At 41.5% G+C, this 19,165-nt stretch overlaps 1 protein-coding gene across 5 annotated transcripts in view; it reads right to left on the bottom strand.

Moving 5' to 3' along the window:
• Nucleotides 1–1,270: 1,270 nt before the first annotated feature.
• The window catches only part of LOC138211842 (NACHT, LRR and PYD domains-containing protein 14-like), a 30,983-nt gene continuing 13,088 nt past the window's right edge, over nt 1,271–19,165 (bottom strand). For 2 of the 5 annotated variants that reach the window (XM_069171983.1, XM_069171984.1), the window contains 10 exons: nt 15,848–16,086; nt 13,874–15,653; nt 12,166–12,339; nt 11,280–11,453; nt 10,887–11,060; nt 9,586–9,759; nt 4,509–4,682; nt 3,079–3,252; nt 2,330–2,496; nt 1,271–1,575 (listed from right to left, as the gene is read on the bottom strand). In XM_069171983.1, coding sequence (XP_069028084.1) covers nt 2,331–2,496; nt 3,079–3,252; nt 4,509–4,682; nt 9,586–9,759; nt 10,887–11,060; nt 11,280–11,453; nt 12,166–12,339; nt 13,874–15,653; nt 15,848–16,086 — 3,229 coding nt within the window. In that variant the 3' untranslated portion in view covers nt 1,271–1,575; nt 2,330. The other 3 variants (XR_011179366.1, XM_069171986.1, XM_069171985.1) reach the window with 3 other exon arrangements.

Here is a 19,165-nt window from a genome sequence, read left to right as displayed (position 1 = left end):
CTCCATGTCTGCAGATCCCTGGGTCATGTGCAATACTATGCTGTCAACAATCTGGAAGTAAAGACGTCTGAAAGATACGTCTGTTTCCTCGTCTCCTTCTTGGTGCTGGTTAACCCTCCACTCCAGGTCCTCCCAGCCACAGCCACCACGTTTACGTCAGGGCGCAGGTTCTCCGACTGCCTGGACTGTTTCATCATAAATGACATTGAACATCTCATCTGTTCTCGTGGCTTTGAGAGCGCTGATAGTGCTGTTGATCCGATCCTGGTTATTTTTTATGTCCACCGTCTGACTCTGCAGAACTTGAAAAAGTGGTTCTAAGGCTTAAAATGGACTGAAAGACGAAGAGCAAGAAGATAAAGTCAAAATCCTCCACTTTTTTCTTCAAGGTTGCACTCTGTGCAACGGAGTCTTTGTCACATCCTGACTGTCATTATTGAGTTGAAGGCAATTCGTCCTTCATGAATGGGTTGTACCGCGCAGCTTTTGAAGTTCCACCTCACAGCAGACACCCTTTCAATTCCTTCAATTCAATTCATTTTGTGTGATGTTTGACGTTCCGCTGAAAACTGTTGATGACTCCAAGTGCTCTGCAAGTGTCGTATCAAAGATCATAGATGCATCTATTGGAGCTGTCAGCAGCCTCATTGTGTCTCCTGAATGCTTGTTGTTGGCGCTCAAGGTCCAAAGCTGCAACAATGAGTCTCATCACAATCTCATGGTTCTTCTTCATCTGTCCATTGTGCTTCAGTGTGTTGATGCTTTTTGCCAAGTCTGACGCCTCCTCAATCATGATGCTTCCAAACAGGTTTAATTTAATTTCCTTTTTGATTTACAGTGCCTCTCAATTGCACGACAGGTTGGCCAAGTCCATAAATCCTGTTGTGGCCCACGGATGGTTCAGTGAACAGAAATCCTTGTTGAACAGACATGGTGCTGAAGCTCAGCGCTACCAGCCACTCCATACGGACATCATTTTCCACGTTGAAAGTCCAGATCTCTTGTTCCTCTCCGTGCACAGCTCCAGTTGTGGTGTTGGACTCATCAGATTAAATCTGAAGTTGGTGTTCAAATGGTAGTTTAGTAAAACTATTTTTTTTACTAAAAACTCCAACTCTCCACCCTCCATAACTGCACTTGCAAATTATACTGCAATACCATGTTTCACCACTAATTCATCCCACAAAGCATTTAGAGAGGCGCTGTTTCACTAACTGTAAAATACTTCATGAGAAGTACGGAAGAGAGATGGCAGGAACAGCACAACTGTTAAAGTGTTTTATTAAAATGTCAACCTCAGTGTGAAATCAAAAGGTGAAGTTTGTCTTCCCGTGGCCGATGGGAGAAAACGCCATTGTTGGTTATTTACAGCTGACCTGGTAACACGCCGTCATTTCATCACAATATGTTACTAAACAAAAAAAAAAAACACATTTAACAATGAACATCATGAGATCATCATCATCATCATTATCCTCCCGGCCCAGTCAGTCTCTGTACACCTGCTGCTGCTTCAACCTCTCTGATCATCAGGACACACACCGTCCTGTTCCCCTTCACACATATCACCTCCATCTGTAGAGAGAAGCAGAGAGAACAGAGGTGAGAACTGAGTGTCTGCAGAGACTCCCTCCATCAGCTGTCAGTCAGTGATGCAGCACATCAGAATAAAGAGCAGCAGAACTTCAGTCCTGTTCAGAGCAGGCGTGCAGCAGCCTGCTTCCTTACAGCTCTCATGTTAACGTGTTGGAGAGAACACACACACACACACACACAGTGTTAGGAAACAAACTGCTGAGTCATGATTACTGGACTCCAGCAGGTCTGTTGAACCACCACTTGGTTAACAATGGTTCTGTGATGTGCAGGCTGCAGTCAGACTGATCTCAGAGCTGTGACACAGATGAAAGTGATCAGCTGTTCAGGGTTGAAATGAGAGAACAAACAATCTGAGATCAGATATGATGGACGAGGACCGCCGTCTCCCTACTTCCTGTCAGGCTGTCAGCTGGAATCAGCTTTACTTCCTGCACACATGAACTCAACAACAACAACAGTTGTCTCCATAGCAACTCAAACACAACGAGCATCAGGCTGATCTGATTGGCTGACTGTCGTCTCCGTCTCCTCTCACAGTTGCACTGAGAAGGTTTTCAGGAAACGCTGGATCTTTGATACCAACTAGGTTTGTTACATAACTGAAAGCAGCACGGAGCAACTGAACCCTCTACTGACCTCACAGGCTGCAGTCATGAACATGAGACATGAACGAGCTGCAGCTGGTGAGTAAACATAGAAGATCTGCAACAGTAACAGACAGTGAACTTACTCTAGAGTCTGCAGTCTGGACTCCCCAGAACACCACACAGCTGTTTCACTCCTGACTCCTGCAGCTTGTTGTTACTCAGGTCCAGATGTTTCAGATGGGAAGGGTTGGACTTCAGAGCTGAGACCAGAGAATCACAGCTGATCTCTGACAAACTGCAGCTCCTCAATCTGAATAAAGAATAAAAGATGGAGATAGAATCATGTGTGATCAGTTTGAATGACTTTGTCATTCTGTTATTGAGGATCTTCATGTCAGCCTTCTACTGACATCATACAAATGTCAGAACAACATTCATCCACCTCTTCATGTCAACACAGGTCAATAAGATGCTGCTCACCTCTGTCAGGTCTCTCATTACACCATCACTACTCTACTGATACTTTAAACAGCTACAGCTGATGATGTGTTTTCATCCGAGTGTGTTGTGAAGGATCAATATCAGTGATCAGACTTTATCTGTGAGGTTACACTGAAAGAAATCGTTGAATTTCAACAGATCAGAGTTCAGAGGATCTTCTGTTTCCAGCTGAGACTCTAACATACGTTACAAAAATTCATTTAACAACCATCAGTAAACATTTTCTACACTGCAACAAATACTCGTCTGTTGGGACGACTCACTGAGTTCAGGACCAGAGAACAGAAAATCATTCACAGCTTTAAGGATGGAGGTTCTGATTGTACATTAACAAGCTGCAGCTGCTGATTAATCATAGAAGATCTACAACAGTAACAGACAGTGAACTTACTCCAGAGTCTCCAGTCTACAGTGTGGACTCTTCAGAAAACCACACAGCTGCTTCACTCCTGAATCCTGCAGCTTGTTGTAACTCAGGTCCAGATGTTTCAGATGGGAGGGGTTGGACTTCAGAGCTGAGACCAGAGAATCACAGCTGATCTCTGACAACCTGCAGTCCCACAATCTGAATAAAATAAAAGCTGAGTTTAGAATCATTCAGTGTTTCATGGTTTGTTCAGAGCTGAAGAAGGTTCATAATGTACAAGTTTAGAAAATGGAAATTCCAAACAGCTGCAGGTTGAAACAATAAAACAGAAGCAGTGAAGAAGAGCTCTGAATGAATGACATGCTTCAATAAAGACGGAGTGACTTCAGCTCTTAAACTCTGCCAGCTCTACCAGTGGCTCCATCTATACAAACTCATGTTGTCCAACAAACTGATCCCAGATTCCATTCAATCAGATGATCCAAACTACATCCACAACATTTGATCTGATGTGATGCTATTTGAATATTTCAGTCAAATATCATATGACTCCAGAGGAGTGTGGACAAGCACATACTGAACATGTATTTGTTGCAGTCTGATGTTGTGGAAAAGATTTTGATTTCAATGTCAGACTTTAAAAGGTCAAAATCCAGAGTTTCACAGTCGATCATCCAGTGAAGGATTTTTCTTCTATGAAGGTTTTAAATGTGGATGTTTCTCTGCCAAAGTCAGTGGACTAAACCTGTCACGAGGTGGTGTTTACCAGGACCCAAATGCAGGGTCACAGACTTGGGTATCAGTTCCAAAATACAGTCTTTATTCCAATCAAACAAAACAAAAGGTGGCACCTATCATGTCCACTTGCTTCCAGTCGGGAGGGCAACTCGACCGACAGATCCAGGGAGACACGGCTGGCAGGGCAGCCGGCAGACCAGCGGACAGGACCGCTGGAAGGAACGGAGTCAATAATCCTCTGAGTCGGGAGGGCAACTCCACCGACTGGTGACTCCGACAGGGAGCTCCGCAGGAGGAACAGAAGCCGGAGAAACGGGACGGACGGGGGACGGACGGGTGACTGACAAATGAACCGACAACCAGAGGAGTGCAGGGGCAGGGTACATATAGTCCGGGGAGGTGATCAGGGAGATGCAGCACACTTGCAGGTGGTGATCAGGGGTGAGTGGCTGCATCTGCTGGGACTGGTGAGGGGCGTGGCCACGGGAGGTGAGAAGAGGAGGACACAGAACAAGCAGACAGGGGACTGAGGGGACACAGGAGGAGAGGGGATTGGGGCAAAACCAAGGAAAACCGGACTCCTGACAAAACCAGTAAAGAAGAAAACAGACTTTCCAGTGTGTATCAGTAGAATATCAGCCTGATGTCTACAGTTTAGTGTCACCACAACTTTCACATCATGTTCATCTCAGCACAACTAAAACACGGTGTCTTACTTCAGAGTCTTCAGACTACAGTGTGGACTCTCCAGAAAACCACACAGCTGCTTCACTCCTGAATCCTTCAGCTTGTTGTTACTCAGGTCCAGATGTTTCAGATGGGAGGGGTTGGACTTCAGAGTTGAGACCAGAGAATCACAGCTGATCTCTGACAAACTGCAGTATATCAATCTGAATAAAGAATAAAAGATGGAGATAAAATTGTGTGATCAGTTTGAATGACTTTGTCCTTCTGTTATTGAGGAACTTCATCATGTCAGCCTTCCACTGACATCATCCAAATGTCAGAACAACATTCATCCACCTCTTCATGTCAACACAGATCAGTGTCTATTGATCTGTTTGAGCAGAGGCCACTCACAGAGCACAACTGAGAGACCTTTTCCTGACTGAACACCGATAGAGGTAGGGAAGATGGCCGCCGAGGACAGGTGTGGTGTGTTGGGCTCCACACCAATCCTCTTACTTAACATTTTACTCCAGATTCAGTTTTAGCTGAATCAATCAATTACTGCTGGACATTCTACACTTTTGAATAACTCACCGAGATTGAATTTCTTTGGACATGGACATTTGACTTCTTATTCCATATTCTGGCAGAAAGAACATTTCAATGGAATTTCTAGTAGAGACAGCAAACAATGCACCAAGAGAAGCAAACAAAGGTATGTTTACAGCACTCTACTGTTTCTGCTGTTACTAAGTATATACAACTGAATCTTGGTCCACTAGCAAACCTTATCCTTGACTGAAAAACTCATTTGTCCAAGGATTATCTTCATAAATCAGTGCAAGTTTGGCATGATTATACTGTAAGGAAGGAACCAACAGATATTTTCCCTTTGGGACTGTTGGCTACTGATCAACAGCAATGCATTGGTGGCCCAGGCCCCAACAGTAGGATGACAGCTACCACCAGCCTAGCCCCAGGCCCCAACAGTAGCATGCCAGGTACCAACAGGCCAGACCCACACCCCAACAGTAGCATGCCAGCTACCACCAGGCTACACCAAGGCCCCAGCAGTAGCATGCCAGCTACCACCAGGCTACACTAAGGCCCCAGCAGTAGCATGTCAGCTACCACCAGGCTACACCAAGGCCCTAGCAGCAGCATGCGAGCTACCACCAGGCTACACCAAGGCCCTAGCAGCAGCATGCCAGCTACCAACAGGTCTGGCGTCCGGATCAACACCAACAAGTGGGTGAGTCCTGAGACCTACACCATCCACACATACTGAGACGGAAAAGACACTTTACCTATTGATAATACAAACTCAATTGTCATGCATTTCAGTCCACTGACTAACCACTGATATGGTTACCTGCTCACAACAAATTGAAAACTCTGAACATTGCGCTGTAACAACGAAAGTGAAACAAAGTGGTCTGAATCCAGCTATCAGAAGATTACGTACACATAAACTTTTCAAAACGGTCAATCATGCCCGGGTGCTCTGGGATACGCACTCAAGACCTAAAGGACTGTTTGGGGGGCATTTGAATATTCAAAGTCTCTTGCCTAAAATGGATCAAATAAAACATCTTGTTGTTGACTCAAATCTGGACTTTCTATTCCTCTCAGAAATGTGGTTACATATAAACTCACCCTCAGTTGCTTTGAATGTACGTGGATACAATATGTTTTGAAGAGATAGATCTAGTGGTAAAGGAGGAGGAGTAATGTTTTACATTAAAGAACACCTTAATTGTAGCCAGATTGAGTGATGAAGTGATGTCAATTTGGAATGTATTGGTCTGAAAGTGTCACTATCATCTCAAATGTCTCTTACTCTTATCTGTCTCTATAGACCACCATCGTCCAAATGTGAATTTTATGATCAGCTTAATTCCATGTTAAAAGAAAGTGACTTTGACAAAGAGGTTATATTTAATGGGTGATTTTAATGTAAATTGGGAGGATACGTCTAGAAGAAAATCCCTAAAACGTACAATTGATTGTTTTAATATGACTCTGTTAGTGAAAAAATCCACAAGGATAACCCACTCTTCTCAGTCCCAGATTGATTTGAATTTTAGCAATAAACCAGAAAGAATGATCAAAACACATAATATGGTAACTGGTATGTCTGACCATAATTTAATACTTTTAACAAGAAAAATTACAAAGACATGTTTTAAAATCTCTTCTACCAGAAAGGCTTATCAATTAAGAATACTGAAAGGTGACCAAAATTCACTTGAGGATGCTATAGAGGAAATTGATTGGAGCAACTGTTTAACGGGTGCAAGTGTGGAGGAAGACAGCATCATCTTCTAATCCACAATACAGACCACAATTAACAGTTTCCTTAAAAAAGCCAAAATTAAACTAAATCAAAAGAACACAATTCCATGGCTAAATAGTGACATCTGGAATTTAATGAAAAACAGGGACTATGTATTAAAACTGTCACTCAAGTCTAAATTAGGAAATGACAGGCAGAAATTCATAATGCTGAGAAACCAGGTAACGAAAGAACTTAGAAAAGCAAAAGCAAATTTTTTTTTATCAAGATCATTGATGAAGCGGGGTAATTCTAAAATAATATGGGATAATCTAAAGAAGTTAACAGACAAACATAACAGCAATTCAATGAAGCAACTTCAAATTAATGTGAACAGGTGCCTTACACAAGATGAAGTTGCAATTTGTACAGCTTTCAATTCATACTTTATCAACTCAGTGGAAGCTTTAACTCAAAGCTCCAGTATTGGTCAATTTCATCGTACACCAGTAAATGAAGGTCAACCATGCTTCTCTATTCAGGAAGTCTCTGAATCTACTGTCACCAGAGTTCTAGGCTCACGCAAGAATTCTAGGGCCAAAGATGTTTATGGAATTGACAATATTTTTCTGAAGAAACAAAAAGGCACACTCGCTCACCCTATCACAAGCATTGTCAACAAATCTCTCAGGCAATGTGTGTTTCCGAAAGGATGGAAATCAGCCATAGTAACACCCGTTTTTAAGTCAGGAGAGTTGATGTCTATAATTATCGGTCAATCAGTATTCTCCCTGCTGTTTCCAAAATTGCTGAGAAATGTGTTGCAGAGCAACTTATTAAACACCTCAACAGCTCCATATCAGCTGTATCCTATGCAGTTTGGTTACAGGGCTAATCATTCGACTGAAAGCCAACTGCTTTCTCTTAGAGAATGTGAAGCTTAAAATGGATAAAGGGGGTGTAGTAGCAGCGGTTTTTCTTGACCTCAAGAAGGCTTTTGATATGGTTAATCACAATGTTCTGATTAATAAACTGTCAAATTTTAACTTTTCCCGAGAGTCTCTTGCCTTGCTGAAATCCTACCTTGAAGGAAGAACCCAGTGTGTCAGAGTGGGTGATGTTTCATCATCTACTCTGAGATCTAACGTGGGAGTACCCCAGGGTTCTATTTTAGGACCTTTATTATTCAGTTTATACATTAATGATTTGCCGGGTGTCTGCAATGGATGTGATATTTAAATGTACGCTAATAATACAGTGATTTATCTGCACACAAAGAACAATATGCACTTAAGCTCACGTCAACAATAACAAATGTAACTAAATGGCTTGCAGATTCCTGCCTTCACCTGAATGTTAAAAATACTGTTTGTCTGTTCTTCACAAAGAGGGCTTGCAAAGTGTCACTGCAGGCAGATGTTTGTGTTGCTGGTGAGAGGCCACAGGTAGTGTCAGATTTTAAATATTTAGGATTTTTTTTTATTGATTCTAATCTCTCTTTTAAAAAGCAGGTAAAACATGTGACAAAGGTCTTAAAATTTAACATCATGAATTTGAGATATATAAGAAACAGTCTAAACATGCAGGCTGCGAAACTGTATTTTAATGCAATGATTACCCCCCATCTGACCTACTGCTTAACCAGCTGGGCACAAGCCAGCACAACATTAAAATCTATCCATATTGTCCATAAACAAGCTCTAAAAAGACTTAATAAAAAAATTAAAAAAAAAAAAAAAAAAATCAAAAAGTCACCATCACTGCAATATCCTCATCAAACACCATATCTTAAGTTGGGGGAACCTCATTAAATTCACTAATGTAAAATTTTAAAAACCAGACACACATGGTATGGCCCCGCCTCCGCTTAGTGATTTTATTAAACAACGCACTCAAAGTAGCAGACACACTAGATCTGCTTCAAGAGGTGATTGTGTCAGTTCACATAGGTCAAGCTCTTTTAGCAAATCTGTATTCTCTGTGAATTCCGTACACTCGTTTAATGCTCTGCCATCACACATACACACAAAAAACACATACAAAACATTCAAACATAGCCTTAAGGAATGGCTTGTTGCCAATCAGGTGTGCAAGCATTAATGTACTGTCTGGCCTGCCTGCTTGTTTCGCCTATATGTGCATTTGTCTTGTTCAGTGTATGTTATGTGCCTCAGTGTATATGTGCTTGTACTGTAGGTACACTTTTCTTTTGCTTATACGTTACTGTCTGTTTATCGATTCATTTTAGTTTCATTATGTTATTTTACATTTTTTAATTTTAGGCTGTCTTCAAACATCTGGCCGGGGACAGCAGGTGGAAATTAGCCTCTTTGGCTAACTCTAGCTCACTTACAGTTTTACTGTTGATTGGTGTGCATTGTCCCTGCGAAATAAACAATAAAAATGAATAAATAAATCAATAAGCTGCTGCTCACCTCCGTCAGGTCTCTCATTACACCATCACTATTCTACTGATACTTTAAACAGCTGCAGCTGATGATGTGTTTTCATCTGAGTGTGTTGTGAAGGATCAATATCAGTGATCAGACTTCATCTGTGAGGTCACACTGAAAGAAATCGTTGAGTTTCAACAGATCAGAGTTCAGAGGATCTTCTGTTTCCAGCTGAGACTCTTTAACACACGTTACAAAAATCAATTTAACAACCATCAGTAAACATTTTCTACACTGCAACAAATACTCGTCTGTTGGGATGACTCACTGAGTTCAGGACCAGAGAACAGAAAATCATTCACAGCTTTAAGGATGGAGGTTCTGATTATACATGAATGAGCAGCAGCTGCTGATTAAACAGATAAGATCTACAACAGTAACAGACAGTGAACTTACTTCAGAGTCTCCAGTCTACAGTGTGGACTCTCCAGAAAACCACACAGCTGCTTCACTCCTGAATCCTGCAGCTTGTTGTTACTCAGGTCCAGATGTTTCAGATGGGAGGGGTTGGACTTCAGAGCTGAGACCAGAGAATCACAGCTGATCTCTGACAACCTGCAGCCCCTCAATCTGAATAAAGAATAACAGCTGAGTTTAGAATCATTCAGAGTTTCATGGTGTGTTCAGAGCTGAAGAAGGTTCATAATGTAAAAGTTTAGAAAATGGAAATTCCAAACAGCTGCAGGTTGAAACAGTGAAACAGAAGCAGTGAAGAGCTCTCTTTAATATGAATGACAACATGCTTCAATAAAGACGGAGTGACTTCAGCTCTTAAACTCTGCCAGCTCTACCAGTGGCTCCATCTATACAAACTCATGTTGTCCAACAAACTGATCCCAGATTCCATTCCATTCAATCAGATGATCCAAACTACATCTACAACATTTGATCTGATGTGATGCTGTTTGACTATTTCAGTCAAACATCATCACATGACTCCAGACCAGTGTGAACAAGCACATACTGAACATTTATTTGTTGCAGTCTGATCTTGTGGAAAAGATTTAGGTTTGTATTTCAATGTCAGTCTTTAAGGTGAAAATCCAGAGTTTCACAGTTGATCATCCAGCGAAGAAGAAAACAGACTTTACCCTGAAGATCCTCAGTGTGGATCAGTAGAATATAGATAGATCCTCAGTGTGGGTCAGTAGATAGATAGATAGATAGATAGATAGATAGATAGATAGATAGATAGATAGATAGATAGATGGATAGATAGATAGATAGATAGATAGATAGATAGATAGACAGACAGACAGACAGACAGACAGACCGATCGATACTTTATTAATCCCCAAGGGGAAATTCTTTCGCTACAGCAGCATTTATAGATACTGTACAGGAAAGCAATAAAATAACAGTAAAAAATATTAAATATAAAAATGCACAGTATATACAATAAATAGAATAAAGTAGAATAATTAAATTAAAACTAAACAATAGTGCGAAGTTATTTTATATATGTATATATATATATATATATATATATATATATATAAATTTAAACAAACAAGAAAAACACAACCGTGTTATTGTTGTGTGATGGATTTTGTCAGAGGTGAGTTATTGTAGTCTTATTGCAGTGGACAGGAATGATCTCCTGTATCTGTCCTAATATCAGCTGATGTCTGCATTTTAGTGTCACCACAACTTTCACATCATCTTCATCTCAGCACAACTAAAACATGGTGTCTTACTTGAGAGTCTTTAGTCTACAGTGTGGACTCTCCAGAAAACCACACAGCTGTTTCACTCCTGAATCCTGTAGCTTGTTGTTACTCAGGTCCAGATGTTTCAGATGGGAGGGGTTGGACTTCAGAGCCGAGACCAGAGAATCACAGCTGATCTCTGACAAACTGCAGCTCCTCAATCTGAATAAAGAATAAAAGATGGAGATAAAATCATGTGTGATCAGTTTGACTGACTTTGTCCTTCTGTTATTGAGGATCTTCATCATGTCAGCCTTCTACTGATATCATCTAAATGTCAGCACATTCTGACTGTTTTCTGAGGTTCTGATTGAACGTGAACGAGCTGCAGCTGGTGATTAAACATAGAAGATCTACAACAGGAACAGACAGTGAACTTACTCCAGAGTCTGCAGTGTACAGTGTGGACTCTTCAGGAAACCACACAGCTGCTTCACTCCTGAATCCTGCAGCTCGTTGTTACTCAGGTCCAGATGTTTCAGATGAGAGGGGTTGGACTTCAGAGCTGAGGCCAGAGAATCACAGCTGATCTTTGACAAACTGCAGAACCACAATCTGAATAAAGAATAAAAGATAGAGATAAAAATGTAACAGATCAATTTTTCCTTCAACGAGTAACTCTGTCCTCTGTGATCTATGACTGTGGATCTGATGACATGTCAGCCTTCTACAAACATCATCAGTTACTTCCAAACTCCAGTCAAATATTTCATGAAACTTCAGTTTAACAGCTCTTCACTGATTGTTTTCTGCATGTTACAATAGATTTGAAATCTATCACAAATCCAGTAGAGGGACAGACGACTGAGAACAACGTTGGTTCTTTGACTTCCTGTCCCTCCACTGCAGCTCACACAGGAAACACAGCGACTGGATCTGTGAACTCAGACTGCTGAGGACACAGATCACTGTCAGCTTTACATGTTCACACACAACATAGCTGTGGATGATGTCGTCCATTTGGTACCACTGGAGTCAGGTCATCAGAGGATTTCTTTCCAGACAGAGTGGACAGGAGGGAGGACTGCTGACATTGACACGTCTTTTCATGTCCATATGGACATGCAAGTGTTGTATTCAAACATGTGTGAACCTGTGTACTCAGACAAACATGCAGACACTTTATCATTAGGTTTCTGTTTCAGTCTGAAGCTCACCAGGACTTTTCTGAAAGCTCTGAAGTTTTTTGCTCAGAAATCTCCAACATGAACTAAAGTGTGACACATGAACAGAGAAGAACTACAGCAGCAGCAGTCAGGGAACTGACCTCAGAGTTTCCAGTCTACAGTTCGGACTCTCCAGTCCAGCAGACAGAAGCTTCACTCCTGAATCGTACACGTCATTGCGAGTCAGATCGAGATGTGTCAGGTGGGAGGGTTTGGACTTCAAAGCGGAGGCCATGACTTCACAGTGAGTCTCTGAGAGTCCACATCGTATTAATCTGTGATGAGAGAATAAAGAAAATGTGTTATTATAAAAGCAGCAATCAATGTTTTAAACAATTCAGTTTGATTTATTTAACACCAGATCAGAACTTTATTCATCTCAGGGCTCTTTAACACAGTAAAGTTCTTCCAACAGAACATCCCAGAGAGGAACCCAACAGTTCAACATGAGCAACAGCTGGAAGGAAAAACGCCCTTTAACAGGAAGAGCCTCCAGCAGAATCAGAACCAGAGGTGGAGAAAATCTGCCTTGACCGGTTCTTTTGTTCTTATAAACCCAACTTTTTAGGAAATGGGTTTGTATCTGGAGCTTTCGCTGAAGATTTCTTTCTTATTGTTGAATTTGAGTTGAAATGCGAGAATGAAATAATTTCTTCCACCACAAATGAAGAAGGGAAACCAGGTTGTACAAACACTCCCTGAGATTATTCATCTCCAAACTGTCTTTGAAGTGTCCGAGGCCTCTTAACGTCCTGCTGGGCTGGGTCGTCCCCCTCTGCAGAGAGGAAACTGGTTAGGATGGTCAGGAACAAGCCAAGAAGCAGCGAGGCACAGATGTACCATGAAGTGGAAGCTGCTCAACACCAGAGTCTCTATCTACAGTCAGCTGAGTTTTACACTGCAGAGGACTGAGGCTGCCATCCAACAGAGAAGCCTTTGCTCCAAAAGAGACACCTTCAAGCTGGACAACACATACAAACCTCACTTCCACTTTATCACCTGAGTGAAGTGACTGGATTTCACTGAGAGTTTATATTGTAGCTGTAGTGGTCCTGAACGCAGCTCTGTTACCACCTCACTAAATGCTGCATCACAGATGTTACAGGCTGTTGTGCTTCTTTCTTTTTAATATCATTACAGACTTCACGTCTCCACAAGTCAGAGTTCAGCTGACCTTCACGACACGATGTGACAGCTGACGTAACACAAAGGATCAGGGCTGAATACAGCTCAGTGTCATCAATACCCATCAGTTCAAAAAGGATGGATCGACCCGACTGGAACATCCCAACTAATGATCTACTGACAAATGAAAGGTTTACAGATCATGTAGAAATACCTGCAGATCAACAGAAGAACAGGTTGATCATGTGATCAGCATTAATCACAACCAACTAAAACAATCTACATTTGAATCCTCACAGCTTTTTAAACAACACAACTGACCATCAGCTGTTTAAACTAAAGAAATAGGTTAGGTTAGGTTAGGTAGTTACTTTATTAATCCCCAAAAGGAATTTTTTTTTTCCGCTACAGCAGCATACAGAAGCAATAAGATAATAATAGAATAATAGAAAAGCAATAAAATAGAAGTAAAATAGCAGTAAAAAATATAAAATGCACAGTATATACAGTATATACAGTATAGTATATATCTATATATATTATATACAAACAACCAAGAAACACAGTCAACAGTGTTATTGTTATGTGTTATGTGACATCCTGTCATTATGTACACATCCTGTGTATGTGAAGAACCAAACTGCTGATCTGATTGATAAAGTTAATGATCACATGTGGACTCACCGAGCCGTCCTGCAGTTCCTCACAGCTGGGATCAGTCTCTGTCGTCCCTCCCTTGATGTCTTGTACTTTTCCAGGTCCAACTCATCCAGAACCTCCTCTGACATCTGCATCATGGAGGCCAGACCTGAGCAGTGGATCGCAGAGAGTTCCTCCTCTGATCTGTTCTCTGACTTTAGGAACTCTTGGATCTCCTGATGGACTGAGAGGTCGTTCATCTCCATCAGACAGTGGAAGATGTTGATGCTTCTGTCTGGAGAGATATTATGACTGTTCATCTTCTTCAGGTTGTTGAAGGCTCTCTGGATGATCTCTGGACCGCTCTCTTTCTGACCCAGCAGGTCTCCTAAGAGTCTCTGGTTGGATTCCAGAATGAGGCCATGAAGGAAGCGAACAAACAGGTCCAGGTGACCGTTCTTACTTTGGAGGGATTTTAGCATGACTTCACTCAGGAAGTCATCCAGAGATGAGCGTCTGTGGTTTTTTCCCAGGAAGCCCTGCAGCACCTCTGTGTTCCTGTTGGAGTGACAGTGGAACATGTAGACTGTAGCCAGAAACTCCTGAACGCTCAGATGAACAAAGCAGTAGACTGTTTTCTGGAAGATCACACACTCTCTCTTGAAGATCTCTGTACAAACTCCTGAGTACACTGAGGCCTCTGTGAAGTCCAGATCGCACCGCTGCAGGTCTTCTTGGTAGAACATGATGTTTCCTTCCTCCAGATGTTCAAACGCCAGCCTCCCAAGCTTCAGAAGAACTTCCCTGTCAGCCTCCGTCAGCTCCAGTGGACTTGTCTCGTGTCCATCGTACTTCTTCTTCTTCCTCTTGGTCTGAACCAGCAGGAAGTGTGAGTACATGTCAGTCAGGGTCTTGGGCAGCTCTCCTCTCTGCTCTGTGGTCAACATGCAGTCCAGAACCGTAGCAGTGATCCAGCAGAAGACGGGGATTGAACACATGATGTGGAGACTCCTGGAGGACTTGATGTGGGAGATGATGCTGCTGGACCGCTCTTCATCACTGAACCTCCTCCTGAAGTACTCCTCCTTTTGGGCGTCAGTGAAGCCTCGTACTTCTGTCACCCTGTCGACACACTCAGGAGGGATCTGATTGGCCGCTGCGGGTCGGGAAGTTATCCAGACGAGAGCCGAGGGAAGCAGATTCCCCTCGATGAGGTTTTTCAGCAGCACGTTGACGGAGGACTTGTGAGTGACATCAGACACAAGCTTCCTGCTGCTGAAGTCCAGAGAGAGTCTGCTTTCATCCAGGCCGTCCAAGATGAACAGAAGCTTCCAGACAGCGAGCTGCTCTGCTGAGACCTTCTGTAACTTTGGATGGAAAACACGAAGCAGCATGAGAAGACTGTACTCCTCATCTCGGATCAAGTTCAGCTCCCTGAACGACAGCAGAATCACCACACTGATGTCCTGGTTCTCCGAGCCCTCGGCCCAGTCCAGAGTGAACTTCTGCACCGAGAAGGTTTTTCCAACACCAGCGACGCCGTTGGTCAGAACCACTCTGATGAGTCTCTGCTGGTCGGGGAAGGCTTTAAAGATGTCGTGGCACTTGATTGGAGTGTCATGGAGGATCGTCTTCTTGGTCTCCAGCTGCCTCACCTCATGTTGGGTATCAACCTCTTCACTCCATCCCTCTGTGATGCAGAGCTCCGTATAGATCCTCTTCAGGAGGGTTCCACTTCCTCTTTCATCACTTCCTTCAGTCACATGTTCACATCTCCTCCTCAGACTGATCTTATGTCCATCTAAAACCTGCTGCAGACCAACATCTGGACAAAGACAAGAACAGTTGTCAGACTAAAAAAAGAGAAGCTGCACACAAACCAAAGACAGGAAAAGGAAACTGGTTCATTTCTGTTGGATTTACAATAATTTAAATGTCTGACGTAACAAATGAGACGGTTTAAAACAACAAGTCCAGTTTTCATAAATGAGTCCTCAGCAGACAGATGGACAGTCTTACTTTGTACAGTGCTAGTCTGACTGGCTGTCTGCAGTCCAGGTCTGGTTCTGGATCTTTGTCCACACTGGGGACAGGAGGAGTCTCCTGATGGAGCCGACTGGTCCCAGTAGGAGGTGGTGCACTGGTGTCCACAGCTGGTGGAGACGGGATCCTTCTCGACGTCCTGACACAGAACACAGCAGGACAGCTGCTCCTCAGAGACACCCCTTCTCTTCGTCACACCCGTCCCCTTCCTCACTCTGTCAACACATTTCATGATCACTAAAATATTTTGCCGATTGTCAAAAAATATCAGGATTTAACGTTTCTGTCAGAAGCTGTCCTGTGTTCAGAAACTCATGAACTGCTCTCCCTGTCTTATTAAACACTGTGATCTGCCTGCAGTTTTCTATTGATACAAACACTTTGATTGCTGCAGTTACTTCACAACATGAACATCCCACCACAGATAGTTGGTTATGTCCTTCACTGTTTTCCAGTCGCTCTGATAGCAGCCTGGGTTGCTTCAATTTGAGAAGAGCTATGATGAACTGTGACACAGAGCAGTGGTGCTTCTGGTTGCTGTTTCTGTTCATCATCATGGTTCAAGCCACATTGGGACTGAACACTGTTATTTCTGTGCGGGTTTATGATTATTTTTTTATCTTTATTAGTGTAAATGCTGCTATAGTTCGTACACTTACAGCTACAGAACCAATCAAACTATCAAAATGTTCAACTCTTTCGGGACAATGGTGCTATTACTTTTCATTTAGATAGGAGTTGTACATATGAAAATATTAACCATTTTCCAGAAAATCTTTACCATTGTTTTTTTTTTTCTAAGGCTTTTAAGTTATTTTTTAGTTTTCTCAAAACCATACCTTATGTATTATTACGTTTTTCAACCAGTTTTGGGTTTATAATGGGTGTGCATTGTGTCTTCTAGAGTGATAGTGAGTGAGAGAGATGACAGCTCAGAAAATCTTTAGAGAATTTTCTCTCCGACCTGAGACCAGGACCATAATTTTCACTCTACAGGCATCATTTCTTCAACTAATGTAGGAAAAAGGTTTGTCTTCCACACAGTGGGCCGGTCTTAACCAACAGACTTCCACTTTGTTCAGAAAACGCCTCAATGACAGAAACCTCTTCCACTCTCCCATTCACTGTCATACAAAAATCATATCTGGAACTCCATCCAACAGCAGAAATGATAGCTTTTTCAATTTGTGATAAAATCCTGATTTGTGCACCTCGGAACATAAAAAAAATGCAGAGATGTACATCCAGGCTCTGTTATAATCACAGTTTGCTCATTTTGGAGATTATAGGTCCAGTTCTGACTTTCAAAGTACTTCTTTGTGAGAAGAGAGATCCCCAGTGTCTTTGTCTTCTGCAGCCTTGCTGGCAGTGACAAAGCTGTAGAAAGTTTAGTCATTAGCTCTCTTCTGCTGTCGAATGTTTTTTTCACATTTTTACTTTGCTTTCACTTTTAAGCTTTTAACCTTTGTGCATCTGTTTGAAATAAACTTACCATCTTACCTACTGAAGAGGACAAAGTTGTCTTCTTTAAAACATGACATAAAATATATATCAATAACATTTTCAGTTAATTTTTTTAACCAAAATCAGGCCAAATGTTCATACATTATATATATGTAATTATATCCTATAAAGGTTTTCTCTCTTAATAAAATATGTCTGTTTTGTGCTATGAAATTGAAGCAAAATTACAAGATCACAAGCCAACTTATAGGTAAAGCCTGTTCATTCCTACATGCTGACAGGTAACACAGCAAACCTCAGTTACTGTTACAATCCAGAGGGAGGCAGCAGAAGACCATTTATGATTTGGGTTTTCTTTCAGAATGTCAGCAAGAACTTTTTGTGTTGAAAGTGTCTACGTCAGCATAGGTATGATGTGATAGTCAATTGATTTAGAGGCATACCACATGACAACGAGAACTCTCAGCCATAGATGTCCAGTTCGATACCAGGTTAGACCCACCTTTTCTTGCATGTTATTCCACTTTATTTCCTCCCAAGCACAATGCTTTCTTTCTCTCTGTATTGGTGTGACCTTGCATAGAAGTCTTCTCTACAACAGTATGCATGTTCAATACCAGCTTGGGCCAATCTTTCATGTATGTATTTTCCCCTTTCCTGCCTCCAAAGCAGAACGCAACTGCAGCAAAGCAGCAGCAGCAGTAGAAACCATGCATTCAGCAGCTTAATAGCAGCTTGCAGCATTCACACGCATTTACTACAGGAAATGAACATTCTGGTTATTATTTGTCTTATTGTCTTATTTGAAACTTGGCACAATAACTGGAAATTATGTGTGCTTCTTGCTGAAGAAAGATGACGAAAATCAGCCAAATAATGGCGCTATAATTAAGGTTTAAAAAAATCCATTGCACACATTTTTGACATCTCCTAAACCGTAGGTCCCAATGCTACCAAATTTTCTGTAGATAATCATTGGACAAAGCTGGTTAAAAGTTGTATAAAGCTTTTTGATATGTTATTTGGGTTTGAAGATATTCAACAATAACTTTAACAGGGGCGGAGCTTCTCAGGAAATTGGCTATAATTCGTTAATGATTTGTCCGATCATCATACATTTTAAAAGATATGTTCAGACAATGTTTGGAAATAGATCTACCAAAGCATTTTAAGCTTGAACTTTAGGGGGTGCCACAAATGTGAAAAGTATATGCACCCTCAGTGCAGGAAAGAGCGCTACCGCAGGTCGTTTGTCCCGACCGTTGTTAGACTTTTCAACACCACCATAATGACGTGGCACTATTCATATTAATTTCATTTCATTTTATTGCACTGGACACTTTTTCCATTCATCCCAAACTGTATTTATTTATTTATTTATTTATTTATTTTTATATATAGTCTGTGTGTGTGTGTGTGTGTGTGTGTATTTATTTATCCATTGCTCTTTTTCACATTGTGTGCACCTTTTTGTTCTTTCTATGCTGCTGTGACGATTGAATTTCCCCACTGTGGGATCAATGCAGTCAAATCTAATCTAATCTAATCTAATCTAATCTAATCTAATCTAATCTAATCTATATTGAAGCAATTTGAGCTGCATTTCTTGTACAAAAGGTGCTATACAAATAAAGTGTATTATTATTTTATATATGTCATTATTGGCAGCACAAATTTGGACAAAATGCAGTTCACATGATCTAGGGTCAGAGCTCAATTTATGTATACAATTTTGTAATGATAGATTAAAGAGGGCGTGGTTTATCACAGGAAATCTACAATTCAAATTCCATGCAGAAAGTCAAACTAAATCACCCATGCAGCCTACTG

This window comes from Embiotoca jacksoni, unplaced genomic scaffold, assembly GCF_022577435.1.
Source record: "Embiotoca jacksoni isolate LCO1_2020_lvr unplaced genomic scaffold, fEmbJac1.0.p SCAF_50, whole genome shotgun sequence".
In the NCBI taxonomy this organism is placed as follows: domain Eukaryota; kingdom Metazoa; phylum Chordata; class Actinopteri; family Embiotocidae; genus Embiotoca; species Embiotoca jacksoni.
Note: the sequence above shows the minus strand (reverse complement) of the source record. Positions and strands in the feature narration are given on the sequence as shown.